Source organism: Zeus faber (assembly GCF_960531495.2).
Source record: "Zeus faber genome assembly, chromosome: 10".
Lineage (NCBI taxonomy): Eukaryota > Metazoa > Chordata > Actinopteri > Zeiformes > Zeidae > Zeus > Zeus faber.
In genome coordinates this window covers 1785956-1799961 of record NC_137199.1, presented here as the reverse complement: position 1 = coordinate 1799961, position 14006 = coordinate 1785956, and the positions used below count along the sequence as shown (strand labels likewise).

The following is a 14006-nucleotide window of genomic DNA, read 5'->3' as shown; positions in this document are numbered from 1 at the left end:
CCAGTTAGTCAACCCTCCGGCCACGCCAAGAGCGCCCCTAGTTGAGGCCGCTCCCCCTAGTCGAGGCCCCGTTCAAAAGACTTAGTATGGGCCTCATCGGCCCGTTAGAGTGCAGTGCCCGTGGGTATGGTTTCGTATTAGTCCTAGTGGATTATGCAACCCGGTACCCAGAAGCAGTGCCCCTGCGCAGTATTACGGCCAAAAGTGTGGTGCAGGTCATCTACCGAGTCGGGATTCCAAAGGACATCCTGACTGACCAGGGCACTACCTTTATGTCACGTACACTTTGGGAACTGTACGAGTTATTGGGCATCCGCTCAATTTGGACTAGCATTTACCATCCCCAGACTGACGGCCTGGTGGAGCGGTTTAATAAAACGCTGAAAAACATGATTCAGAAGTTCGTACACGACGATAGCCGTAATTGGGACAAGTGGTTGGACCCCCTGTTGTTTGCGGTGCGGGAGGTTCCCCAGGCCTCCACGGGATTTTCTCCCACTGAACTCCTCTTTGGCAGAAGACCCCGGGGGTGTCTTCAAAAATCAGCCGATAATACCGCGGCCCTGTTAAGTGACCATCTCTCTCCGTACCAGAGTGCTGACGTAGTTGCACTTCAGCATCGCTTCTCTGATGTTTTCTCCTCCCTGCCAGGCCTCACGTCTCTAATACACCACCATGTGGAGACGACCCCAGGGGTGAAGGTGTGCTCTCGGCTGTATCACCTACCCGAACACAAACACAAGATCGTGCAGGCGGAATTAGAGGCCATGCTGGACATGGGTGTAACAGAGGAGTCCACGAGTGTCTGGTCTAGTCCCATCATGCTGGTGACTAAAACTGATGGATCAGCCCTGTTCTGCATGGACTACCGAAGGGTGAACGCGGTGTCCAAGTTTGACGCCTACCCGATGCCCCGGGTCGATGAACATTTCGACCGATTAGGTACAGCTAGTTTTTTCACGACACGGGATTTAACCAAGGGCTACTGGCAGATTCCCTAGCTATTCCTTTGTTTTGTTCCTCTCTCCCTTAATCTGTTCCCCCTCCCCCCCCCTTGCCCCTCTCCTGTAAAGCGACCGTGGGTTTTTTGAAAGGCGCTATACAAATTTAAGCTATTATTATTATTATTATTATAATTATCATTATTCCCTTGTCTCAGGAGTTTAAGGAAAAATCGGTGTTCTCCACGCCGGTATATACCACTTTCAGGTTGTTCGGTGCCCCAGCCACCTTTCAGAGACTCATGGACCGCCTTCTGCGTACGCATGTAGCATATGCCGCAGCATATGCCGCAGCATACCTAGATGACATTATTATTCACAGCGACACCTGAGAGCGGCATATGCAGATTGTGGGCGCTTTGCTGGAGTCCCTGAGGCGGCCTGGGCTCACCGCCAACCCAAAGAAGTGTGCCATGGGTCGGCGGGAGGTAGAGTATCTGGGGTACCACTGGGCCTGGTCCAACCCCAGCTTGATAAAACCGCTGCGGTCGCATCGCGCCAAGACCTAAGACTAAGAAGGAGGTGAGGCAGTTCTTGGGGCTGGCCGGCTACTATAGGAGGTTTGTCCCCAACTTCTCAGAGCTAACCAGCTGGGGGCGGGAGGGGAGTCGGCTGTCAGGCAGACGGCTCCCTGGCATGCATATACACACACACACACACACACACACACACACACACACACACACACACACACACACACACACACACACACACACACACACACACACACACACACACACACACACACACACACACACACACACACACACACTCTTATAGTGGCCTGCATGCCAGAACTGAACTAAACAATAAATCTCAAGACATGTTGGCGTACCACGGCCCAAAAGACTCTGAACCCTTATCACCTTCTTGGATGAGGTCCATTGAGTGGCCCACCACAATAGTAATATTAAAAGCCTTTATACCTCCATGGCATTGGTCATTTCCACCCTCTGTTCCTCCAGTCTGGTCTGCAGCTCCAACTGCTGGTTCAGCAGGTCCAGTCCTGCCTGGGCGGCCTGTTGGACTTGTTCCTCACTCTCTTTCAGTTTCCTCCTCAGCTGCTGTAGCTCCTCTGCTGCTCCTGGTGATACAGACATTTTTCTGGAAGAAGGGTGGAGTGTGAAAAGGGAAGGAGAGAGAGACAAATTAAGTCAAGTAGGAGTCATGCTACAAAAAGAAATAAAGAACATGACAGAAATAGAGCCACGTGGACGTGTGTTCTGGTACAGGGCCAGGGAATGAGAGAGAGGAGGCAGGTGGAGGCAAAACAGTAGCTGTTGGCCTGTATTTATTAATAATTCAAACAAAAAGCGGCTCGTGGTTCAAAAAGGGAGAAATTAACTGCTTGCTGGCAAACTGGTAAAGAGTTCAGAATGGTGGAGTTTAGGCGCTCTCCCGCCGTGACGTGTCCGGCTCGCTAAAAAAAGAAAGCCTAAATTACTTCCTACGACTCAGCAGAGCCCCTCTGTTGATAAGCCCGGCGGCGCGACTGGTGTTCAACCAGCCAAAGAGGGCACATGTCACTCCGCTGCTCATCGAGCTCCACTGGTTACCTGTAGCCACCCGCATCAAGTTCAAGTCTCTTATGCTGGCCTAAAGAGTGATTGCTGGGAATGCTCCCGCCTACTTAAATGCTCTTATAAGAGCACATGTTGCCCCCCGGATGCTGCGCTCGTCAAATGTGCGTCGCCTGGCTCTGCCGGCCATACAGCCACGGCAATCCAGGCTATTCTCATTTGTAGTTCCACGTTGGTGGAACGAGCTGCCAAAAATGACCAGAGCGGGGACCTCCCTCTCTGTCTTTAAGAAGCACTTGAAGACCCAGCTCTTCAGTGAGTACCTCCTGTCCTAACCTACAATCACTTAGCACTACCTCGCAGTATTTATTGTTACACGAATTTTGTTGTTACACTAATCTCTGTCGCAATGTAGCTTGAATGTTATTCTCCCTTGTAAGTCGCTTTGGATAAAAGCGTCTGCTAAATGACTAAATGTAAATGTAAATAAGCCCGATCCACAGCAGCTGAGCGGCCCCGGGATGGGAGCCTGCACCACCTGTCTGCAGCGGCGGCTTGACCACACCCCGTTGGCACGCTACATATTCCCACCGTCCAGGCCGGGACGCTGTCCAGCCGACAGCCGATTCCCACCCAACCCCCCCGGAGCACGAGAGGAAGTCTGCTACGACCATCTGGGCGCCCACCCTCTGGACCACCTCGAAGTTGAAGGGCTGGAGGTCTTGTGTCTCAGTGCTTTTTGTTAGGACCCCTGGTGAGTTCAGCATTGACAGTCCTTATGGCTTGTGGGAAGAAACTTTGTTTCCGTCTCTCTGTCCTCGCTGTGTGACTGCAGAGGCGCTTGCCCGACCGCAGCAGCTGGAACAGTCTGTTTTTGGGGTGGTGAGGATCCTTCATGATCCTGCGGGCTCGGCTACTCCTCCTGGTGTATAAGGGAGAGGAGGGTAGTTCCAGTGCTACGTTGGGCTGAACGCACCACGCTCTGCAGGGCCCGCCTGTCCTAAGCAGTACAGTTCCCAAACCAGGCATTGATGTTGCCTGTCAGGATGCTCTCCACTGCTCCAGAGTAGAAGGACTCCAGGATCCTCACCGATACCCTGAATTTATTCAGCTGCCTGAGGTGGTAAAGACGCTGCCTCACCTTTCTCACCTAAACCTCTTAAAATAATGGAGGGAGGGGGCGTCCGTAGCTCTGGTTACAGCAAGTGTCTGTGTGTGTAGTCCATGTTAAGATTACCTTCCGGTAATCTACGCAGAACCGCACCGACCCATCGGGCTTACCCACTAGCATGATAGGGCTGTAGCATTCCCTCGTAGATTCCTCTATTACCTCCCGTGTCCAGCATGGCCTCCAATTCTGCCTGCATTATTTTGTGTTTGTGTTCAGCACCTTCAGCCCCAGGGCCGCCTCCACATGGTGGAGTATGAGGGCCGTACGGCCGGGCAGGGGAGAAAACACGTCGGCAAAGCGCCGCTGCAGCGCTGTGATGTCCTCGCTCTGGCCGGGACAGAGATGGTCAGTAGAGGCAAAACAGCACCTGTTAGCGTGTATTTATTAATAATTCAAACAAAAGGCGGCTCGTGGGCCAAAAATTGAGAATTAACTGCTCGCTGGCAAACGGGGAAAGAGTACAGAATGGCGGAGTTTAAGCTCTCTGTCGCCGTGATTTGTCTGGCTCGCTACACTCAGCATTTGTCTCACCCGGTCCACACGCGTGTCTTTCAAGCCTGCATCTCTCTCACTGTGGGGAAAAAAGCCCAAATTACTTCCTGGATCAGGATCGGACAAAATAGCAAAGCCCGGGATGGGAGCCTGCACCACCTGTCTGCAGAGGCAGCTTGCCCACGCCCCCTTGGCCCACCACAAGCCGCAAATGAACATTTCCTCAAAACATAGTTGTAAAAGTGGCCTGTGGAATGAAATTGCGAAAACTTCTGACAAATGTCAAACACAGCCCTCAGTTAAAATGACAACTAAGGCTAAACTCTAAACTTGGCAGACAAGGTCTGAGCTACAGAAACAGATTTTTGTACTACTTCTTTCTTTCCAGCCTTGGCTCAAAAGCTCAATGAACTTAATCAATGTTTCTGTCTGCATACCTGTAACATCACAAAGGGCATTCAAACCCCAAATCCAAAAAGTGGCAATGAAGACATATCTCACACAGGAGTTTTTTAAACTCTTTAAACTTGTTTTGCTTTGCCAAAGCTCAGCTGGCTGCTGAGATGTATTTTTTAATCTTGTCAACCATGGTCGAAAGATGCCATTCAGGCAATGTCATTAAATCTAAATAAGTTTGTTGATGTTTTTGAGAAGAACGGTAGAAATCACAGGATTATTTTTTGAGACCAATTGGTATATTTTGTCCCTGTCTAGCCTGGGTTTTGTTTGTGCTCCTTTAGGGATAGTGTTTTTCTCATTTTCCTTCTGTACATTTTCTGACTGCTTACAGATTGTATATTTATTAATTTGTATATGATTGCATGACTCATGAATGGTCCCAACAACAAATACATGGATGAATGTGTTAAGGGAATATTTTAACATTAAAATCAAAAGACTGCACAGTTCTAACCAATGAAATACAAAAATGTAAAATGTTGATTTTAAATACTGTAGTAAGAATTGTAAAGTCCTATCTCCTGACGATTTCTTTCTTGTATTTTATATAATTATATTCCCCATAGGCTTTAGCGATTGTGCAAAATTCCAAACAACGATCAGCGATATATGATTTTACAAAAGCGTCTGTCATCAATGTACCAATATCGGTTTGTTGTTGGTGTAAGGGAGGAAGATGCGCAGAACAAAAGGTATTGGAGGCAGATGATCCGCGACCCTTAAAGGGAGCAGCCGAAAGAAGAAGAAGATCAATGTGCCAATACCGCCGTGTCCACTGAGAGGTGGACGATAATGATCGATCGACCGATAATGATCACAACCAGATTAATGTTTATTTACTTTCCATGTACATACAACTGCCAATGGCAGTTATTGGTTTTATCACCTCCCCAAATTGTATTATGGACATTGAAATCCCTACACCAAATGACTCTCCTTCCATCCTGGTTTTCAACTGACTCATAAATGTAACTTAAGTCTTACGCAAACATTATAGAAGTTAATAATAAAAGTATAACAAAAACACTAAATTATTTCATCTAAACCGCCACAATAATATATTGTAACTCTTTTCCATTAGCTATTGCTATATAGTTTACACTGTTTAATTAAAGTACTACACCCTGCTCCATTTCTATTATCTGTCTCTCCATTCACAATGATACCCCTGCACACATTATTTCTGTTTTTTGTTTCAGATTTTTTAGAAATCCTTTGAATTCTGTCCATTTGCTATACAGTCATTTGCCAACTCCACATGTGTTTTCCTTTACAAAACGCTGCAATGTGACCATATTTTTTAAATATTTATCTCAATGGTGGGGAAATATATGCCCACACTTCATAGGCCATTAATCCATCCATGGTTACCTTATACAGTAAAACATTACCTTGAAACTCCAACATGACAGATAAACTAGTCTTTTCACCCTGTCTCTAAGCTTTCAAACATCTGATATTTATTATGTTCCACTACTTTGATGTTATCCTTCAAATTTCCAAGATTCTCTTTCACCAGAATTCATAGATCACCACCATTTCAACTGGCACATTATCCAAAACAAATCTCCTTTTTCCACACCTGCTTCATATTCATTGTTTTGTGCCTCTGTTCTTCACTCCTATACATTATTAGCAAACTCCAATTCACAACCCTTTGCCTTCACAGTTTCTCCAATAGTCCCTAGTAATCCTCGCGACCTGTGGGACCAGTAGCACTACTGGTCCTACCCTGCCCTCTTTATATCATGCCCTTCCTTAAATTTCAAGAGAACTTTCAAACCTTCCCTTTTCCTCCGAGTCCGACCAGATCTTATATTGTCATTAATCTCATCCAAACAACCCCCTCCGTCCTGACTTTTCGCCACCTCTATCCTGCCTGATCACGTCCCCCTCCTTTATGTCCCCGACCCCGCCATATTCCATTCTTTATTATTACGTTCCATATAATCTTCCCCTGAACTCGACCAATCCCAACTCCACCCTCCGCTCAAATGCCTGTCATCCCCAGTCCACCCACAGAACAGTTTGTGAAAAATCCGAAACAATCAATCCACAAGTGCAAAACCAAGCTCGTTTTGATATACGCTATATTTTAAGCTTCAAACCGAATTTTCAAAACCTCGCGCTCCTCTCTCCCGTGCGACCAGTTCTTGTGGTTCGTTTCGCCTAGCCCGTTGCACTGATCTTACCTGTTTTAACAGTTTATCAAAGTGAACTGCACCTCGGTTCGTACTGTCGACAGTACCGTCTTCTACCTTCGTGGTGTTGGACGGGAGTACTGTCACATGGACGCCCGACAGTTTGAATTCAAGATTTGCGACAGGAACTATCCCTCAAGTATCACGAGGCTAGCGTCAGCGTGAAGCACGTACGGGATTGGTCAGTTTTGCGCAGACGCAGTTGAGCTACATACTAGCTACACACTGATAGCTCGTTTTGTCCACAAAATAACAAAGCTACACATTGGCACCTTACGATTCTTGTCACAAAGTCGGTGTACTTTAAAATAAGTTATTGGAGGTAGTGGCGGAGAAGTGGGCTATAACTTTGGTAACTCTGTTTTATTTAATCGTTTTTAACAATATCCGGTGTTATTATTAAGAAAACTCTCTCATGTCGCGGCATCAGGACATACATGTGACAGACATTGTTGAAATGTATTGTACATCCCACGTAGATGTACCTGAGAGTACCACATGTTGGTATCCCACACGCACAAACGTAACTACTTTGCTGTTTTTCCTCCATAGGTTTGTATATGCCTTATAATGGACCTCGCCGAGAGGGACAGGCTGTCAGAGCTGGTAGAGAAACTCACCACAGCTGGAGAACTACAGCTCAACCAAGGGAGGATGAAGGATGTCAAAAAAATGTGCAGGTATGGGGAATCAAGCGGATTTCATAGTAGTTGCATAGCTGTGCATATGGATAATTGACGTTTTTTGGTCCGGAAACGATAAGTCATAAAAATCAAATAATATCATTAAAACTGAAAAATTCGAAAATCTTTAATATGTATGTGCACACCACGTGATCTTATGAATGAATTAGTAATTGCATTTGTTGTACATTTCAGTCAAACTAGTGAATGTCCTCTGGTGTGACTTGTCTGGCACATGGTTGGAGAACTTTGAACATTTATCTAAAAAACATAAATAATTAAAATGTTCATCTTTAGTCATATGCATTATTTCACAGATGTCTATTTAAGTAAATTACAAGACAGAAGTTAATGAAAATAACAACAAAAAAGTACTGATTGTTAAATTCTGTCCCTAAATCCTATATTCCCTGGTGTGACACAATATTGTTATTTAAAAACGGACATTTACTTAAACAGCCTAGGCTACGTCAACTACGGACATGGATCAAAATTTGAGAATTATATCAATTCATTAACAGTCAACATATCTGATGTATTCATCAAAGTCAATGTAACGCCACATCTGCTGTCTCTCCCAAATGCCTCACACTAGAAAATCAAATGACTACGTAGACCATGTGTACAACTGTGTGATGACCCAGCTGGATAAGGAACATGCAGAAATAAGACTGTCAGCATTCCAGATTGCCAGTGAACTGTTTTCAAGGTCACACCACTTCAGAACTCGACTTGTGGATAACTTCCAGGTACTGTAGTGCTACAGCCATGATGGTGTCTGGCCAGGCACTTTTTGTACTGTGTTGGCAGTTTGCCATTGAGTTAGTTACTAAGTTACTAAGGCAGTTAATAAGTTATGTTTAGATGAAGACAGCAATGCAGATTTTAAGACCTTATTTTTGTTGCAGTAAAATAATAATGTGGTTTTTTTTTTTACAAGAGCTGAGTACCCAATGTGAAATGTTCAGTTACAAATATAGTTAGCTCAATAATTTTGAAGACCTGTTTTTTATGAATTTGTAGTTATTGATATATTCACTGTTGAAGTGCCAATCTCGAAGATTTTAATTTAAATAAATGTCTGTTAAGTCACTATCTATTGCCGCATGAGGTAACACAAAGGTGATTGATACGGTGGCCCTGAGAGCTCAACGCACTGCAACTTAAGAAAACACATCCAAATAGACAAAACACAAGCAAATTAAGAAAACATCTTCACCAATTAGACAATACATACGCAGCATTTGGTAAAAAACGCTGCAAATCCAGACACGTCGAAAGAACCGCATTCCAAAACTCTTTGCAAAAGCCACAACATTATGGAAGTGAGCCACACCATTACAGAAGTGGGCCACAATGAATGCACTGATTTATCTGCAATAAAATATATTAAACTCAATTATTTTATGTCTAACAATTTATACAAGTAATAACCTTGATCACATTGCACCTCACGAGACCACCATGTCCATATCCTCCATCTGGACCCTCCATGCAATTACTAAATGGACAAAACAACTTTAATATCAATCCGTGGTTTTTATTTAAGCCATTTAGTGCGATATTCTAGGGAAAAAGGCATCTACCAGCTCCGTAATAGAGTTGTTCGCGAACGATTCAAATCTTTTGGGTGAACGAACTGAACTGAATCATTTCCTGAAATGATCCGTTCAGCAGTCACTTGAGTTTTCAGCGAGCGATTATACTGCATATAGTTAAATTTTATTTGCAGATACATCAGTGCATCCGTTGTGGCTCACTTCCGTAAGAGTGTGGCTCACTTTTGGAATGTTGTGGCTTCTGCATTTGTGTTTTTGTCAATGCGGTTGTGTTTTTCGCATTTGCAATTTTGGTATGCAGTTCGTTCGACATGTGTGGATTTCCCACCAAGCATTCACCCACGACATTCACATGCATTCACTTCGCCACATACCTGCAATAACCGCTTTTCGCCATAGTTGCCACCAAAAAGACCAAAACCAAAACAGAAATCTTCTATATTACCACTTTAAACAATACAGGAAACTATCGCTGTGTTCCAAAAAATAGAATCAAAAAGCATCTGCAATGTCAAGTTACATTGGTATCGATATCAGTATCTGTGCAGGCCTCATTGAAAATAAATAAATGTTGTGTGCCTGTGCCTTGTTATACAACTATGATAAACAAAGAAAAATTGGTGAAAATTTGCTATTTTGAACTTTTTCAAACTCATACCCTATCAAAATTGTTGATCCAAAGAACTCATATTCCTTCCTCCTCCAGGAATTCTTAGCATTAACTGTTGAAACTGACTCGGAGCAGCCTCTTCCTCCTCCCAAGGCAGTTGCTCGGAAACTCAAGATATCAGCTATCAAGACTGTCCAATCATGGCATTCCTCGTACGGATTGGCATATAAGAAGCTGGCACTTGGATACCACTTCCTGAAACAGGTCAAAAAGGTGAGACAGTCAGTTTGAAAATAATTATGGTTGGAGGCCGACATCGATGCCCCTATGTCAAGAGAAGTGAAGAAAATCTGTAAAACTAGATGAAAGAAAACAAGATGTTTGAATGTGCTGTGTACTATGAGTTATAAGGAGCCCCAATAACTGTAAGGGTCCTTTGGACTTGAACTTTGAAAATACATTGTGTTGGGTAGTGTAATAACTTATATGGCTGTGCCTGCAAGTGGGAGCCTGTCTGCATGCCAAAATCTTCTAACCTTGTCAAAATATCTCACCTTACAACTGCAATTGTAATTCTATAAGATCTGTTTCAGTTTGTAGCTTTGTCTAATCTTCCAAAGCCTTTGACCAAGACACTGGTCTTAGAACCAGTGTAGGTAATAGTAGTTCTATTGTATAGATGCACTCACCCTCAGCCTCTGTGTGTGTCAGGTGGACTTCAATGATGTTCAGGCCAGGACGATTGCGGAGAGGAGAAGAGAGGAGGAGAGACAGAGGAGGACAGAGGGCATGTACAGGGAACGAGTGGAGGCGGTTGCCACAGAGATGGAAGGTATTTCCTAATGGAAGGTTTTTTATTTATTTATTTTTAATCTGTGCCTTCAGCATGCTTGGCATACAAAACCGCGTATTTGTATGCCATTGCATCTTGGACAGAGTTAGTCTGCAACTTTAATCATTCTTAAATCAGGAACTGATTTGAGGACCTTTGCTGAAGGAACTGCTTGCAATAACTCTGCCTATGGACGACTAGTGAGATGACAAGAGCACAGGTTTTTGTTACACAGAGCACCACCACCCCTCTTTGGAGAAAATCAAACCATGTTTTGGAGTATTAACTAATCATCATTACTACTCCAAGAGGGGGGGGTTTCTATGTTTATTTGTCTCACCAATTCAGCACGTGGCCTTTCTGTCATCTTTATGGTGTGTGTGTGTGTGTGTGTGCGTGTGCGTGTGCGTGTGCGTGTGCGCACGCGGATGCGCGTGCGTGGGCGTGCCCGTCCACCGGTGAGTAAGGCTAAACATTAATTAATCAAATTAAGGTGAGTGCACAGGACTTGTCCCAATTAGTTATGGTGTATGAGGTCGGAATTATGTTGTACGGCCTCCAAGCTGCGGAAAAGGCCCTACAACCACCCTTGAGTCCTGCAGCCTTACAGACACTCCACGACCATGAGCCACTGCACATGGCGGACCACAGAACAGGTGACAGCAGACAGCCCGGCACCCACAATCCCGCCCCTCAGCGACCAGCACCCGGTGCACCTAGAGCGACAGAGAACAGACTCCCGAGCACCCTGGAGAGACAACGGGGGTCGGCCCTCCCACTGAAGGAGACCATATAGGGAGCCTGCCCCGAGCACACCTGACCAGGCTCAGGTCCCCGCCCGGGTCCCAGGACCCTATGGAACAATGATGGGCCATGCGGGACACAGAAGGACACGCTTAGCATGACACCATCCCTCCCATGGGGTGGGCGACTCCAGCGGTGTGCTGACCACGAGATCTGATTAGTTTCTTATTTCCGTTAACGCAATTGACTGAGAAACCAGGCATACCAGTGTTCTGGAATTTTTAATGCGGATTTGGTGAGATTAACCGGGCTCCGCTACCAAGAATGAAATCTGAGTTCTATTAATGCATTTATTCTAAAGAATAAAACAAGAAACCTCCGACACGCTTCCAACAGTGTTTTATCGTAAATTCTGACATACATTTCACGAGGAATCACTTTTATACAGAAGTAACACTCAGGGGGTCCAGATATGTATATTGAGAGGGAGACTGAGGGGCAACATAGCAGAAGGGGTTCTTCTAAGGGAATTTAAATAATTAGTGTATGGATGTGAAATCCCCCCCTTGCTTCCTGCGGTATTGATCAATGCGTGTCTGGGATCACATTGTAATTAGTTTACAGAAGGGGCATCCTGTTTTGTTTAAAGTTTAAGAAAGATATTTAGAGGTAATTTATATTTTTCCATTACACCAGGTAGAATTTATCATGCAGAACTTAATTAAGTCAACCATTGGTTTCATGTCAAACCGCTGAACAGTCACAAGTTGGCCAGGCTAGCAGTAAGATATATGTTGCCGTGATAACCTGGCTGGCATCTTTTCTAGCCGGATCTCAGAACCACGGTTATACCGGAAGTTAGCCATCTTAGCGGATATAAGCCTCCCTTACAGCATAATCGAGATTTCGGGAATCTCCCCCTCACGTTACTTATTTGACCTAAAATGGTCCAAATTATGACACATACGCTCAGTGGCCACTTTGTTAGGTACACCTTTCTAGTACTGGATTGGGCGGCCTTTGCCCTCAGAAAAGTCTGAATTCTTTGTGGCATGGATTCAAGGAACATTTGCTAGAAACATTTCTTTGAGAATCCGGTCCATGTTGGCTTGATGGCGTCACACAGTTGCTGCAGATTTGTTGACATTACATTACATTACTTTACATGACATTGTCATTTAGCAGACACATTTGTCCAAAGCAACTTACATTCATTCTGTGACCCTCCCGTTCTACCACATACCAAAGGTTCTGTATTGGATTGATATCTGGGCACTGCGGAGGCCATTGGAATACACTGAACTCATTGTTTGTGGAACCAGCTTGAGATGATGTGTGCTTTGTGACATGGTGCCTTATCCCGCTGGAAGTAGAATTTGAAGACGGCTAGACTGTGACCATAAGGGCATGCACATGGTTAGTGGCAAAACCTGGGTAGGCTGTGGCATTTAAACAATGGTCAGCCCGGTGTGGTTTTCTGTCGCTGTAGCCCATCCACTTCAAGGTTATGACGCGTTGTGTATTCAGAGATGCTCTTTGCACACCACTGTTGTAACACATGGTTATTTGATTAACTGTCGCCTTCCTCTCAGCTTCAACCAATCTGGTCAACCAATCTGTCCTCTGACCTTTTTTTTGTGTGCAATTCTCTGTAAACTCTAGAGACTTGTTTGTGAAAATCCCAGGAGGTCAGTAGTTTCTGGGATACTTAAACCACATTATGCATTGAGTTGCTGCTATATGATTGACTGATTAGATATTTGCATTAATAAGCAGGTGTACAAGTAATTATACCAAATAAAATGACCACCCAATGGCCAATTGTCACAATATTTCGGAGTTTGAAGAGGGGTGATTTTTCTGTACACTTCAATTAGTATGATGGAGAGTTTTTCAGCGAGGGTTCTGCCTAGAACACAAGCGCTAAGGTTAGCTAACATTCACCAGATAGATAGCAAAAATCTGTGTTTCCTGTGAACATTATTTCATCAACTATTGGCTGCCATTTAACAGCTGTTAGTTAAGCTAGGTAGGCTACATCTGTTGTATAGTCATCCCTTTCCACATCACTGCTGGCTGGCTTGAAAGGCTATTTTTCCTTGGTCAGAGCTGAGCCTGTTAGTTTACTGGAAAAACTGAAGGTAGGGGAATGGCATGGTGGGGTAGTGCGAGGGTTGTGGCCAAAAGAACTGACTGGCAATTGTGTTGCCTTGTCCAGAATTGCTTCTGGTGTTAATGAAATGGACCATTACCCATTCCAACATCTAGAATGGGAAGTCTAGTCTTGTTAGCCATAAACTCACTGTGGAGCAAATCTCGATTGGGTGTTGTCAGATATGGACCACTTGTAATTCAAACTTGACTTCCCATTCAATTCTTGAATCTCTCTTTTTACTGATTCATAGTTCAAAAGCATTGAAAAGCGAATGTAGTTAAATATCTCTTAAGGGAAGGTAAGACATCTCACAAATACCATTTGGCTTTTCTTATTTACTCCATTCTAGCCATTAAATGTTGCTGTTGTGGTTGAGCATCGCCTCATTAACAAGCAGGAACACATCATCTTGCCTTCCTGACTAACAACACATGTATCCCTGAGTTGTGGACAAAGATGTTTCTAACCAAATCCCTGTAAAGGAATTACAACCTTGCACATCACACAACACTCGGATGTAGTTAAACTAATTACTTTCTCATAAGGACATGGCTAATGGCGAGCTTAGCAAAGAACTTG

The 14006-nt window shown here is 44.4% G+C and overlaps 2 protein-coding genes and 1 long non-coding RNA gene across 3 annotated transcripts in view; 2 read left to right on the top strand and 1 right to left on the bottom strand.

The window, feature by feature from the left end:
* spdl1 (spindle apparatus coiled-coil protein 1) overlaps positions 1-6952 on the bottom strand; it is a 31206-nt gene extending 24254 nt beyond the window's left edge. Inside the window, exons 1-2 of the mRNA XM_080008695.1 lie at positions 6836-6952; positions 1928-2105 (exon numbers count right to left, since the gene is read on the bottom strand). Coding sequence (XP_079864821.1) covers positions 1928-2101 — 174 coding nt within the window. The 5' untranslated portion in view covers positions 2102-2105; positions 6836-6952. The remainder of the gene's footprint in view (positions 1-1927; positions 2106-6835) is intronic.
* A 138-nt stretch (positions 6953-7090) lies between these two features.
* LOC307236118 lies at positions 7091-9877 on the top strand. The gene is made up of 4 exons (XR_013844368.1): positions 7091-7196; positions 7397-7524; positions 8123-8276; positions 9793-9877. It is a non-coding gene; the product is annotated as an uncharacterized lncRNA (long non-coding RNA).
* Positions 9874-14006, top strand: part of uvssa (UV-stimulated scaffold protein A) — a 52816-nt gene continuing 48683 nt past the window's right edge. Inside the window, exons 1-2 of the mRNA XM_080008410.1 lie at positions 9874-9969; positions 10408-10528. Coding sequence (XP_079864536.1) covers positions 10486-10528 — 43 coding nt within the window. The 5' untranslated portion in view covers positions 9874-9969; positions 10408-10485. The remainder of the gene's footprint in view (positions 9970-10407; positions 10529-14006) is intronic.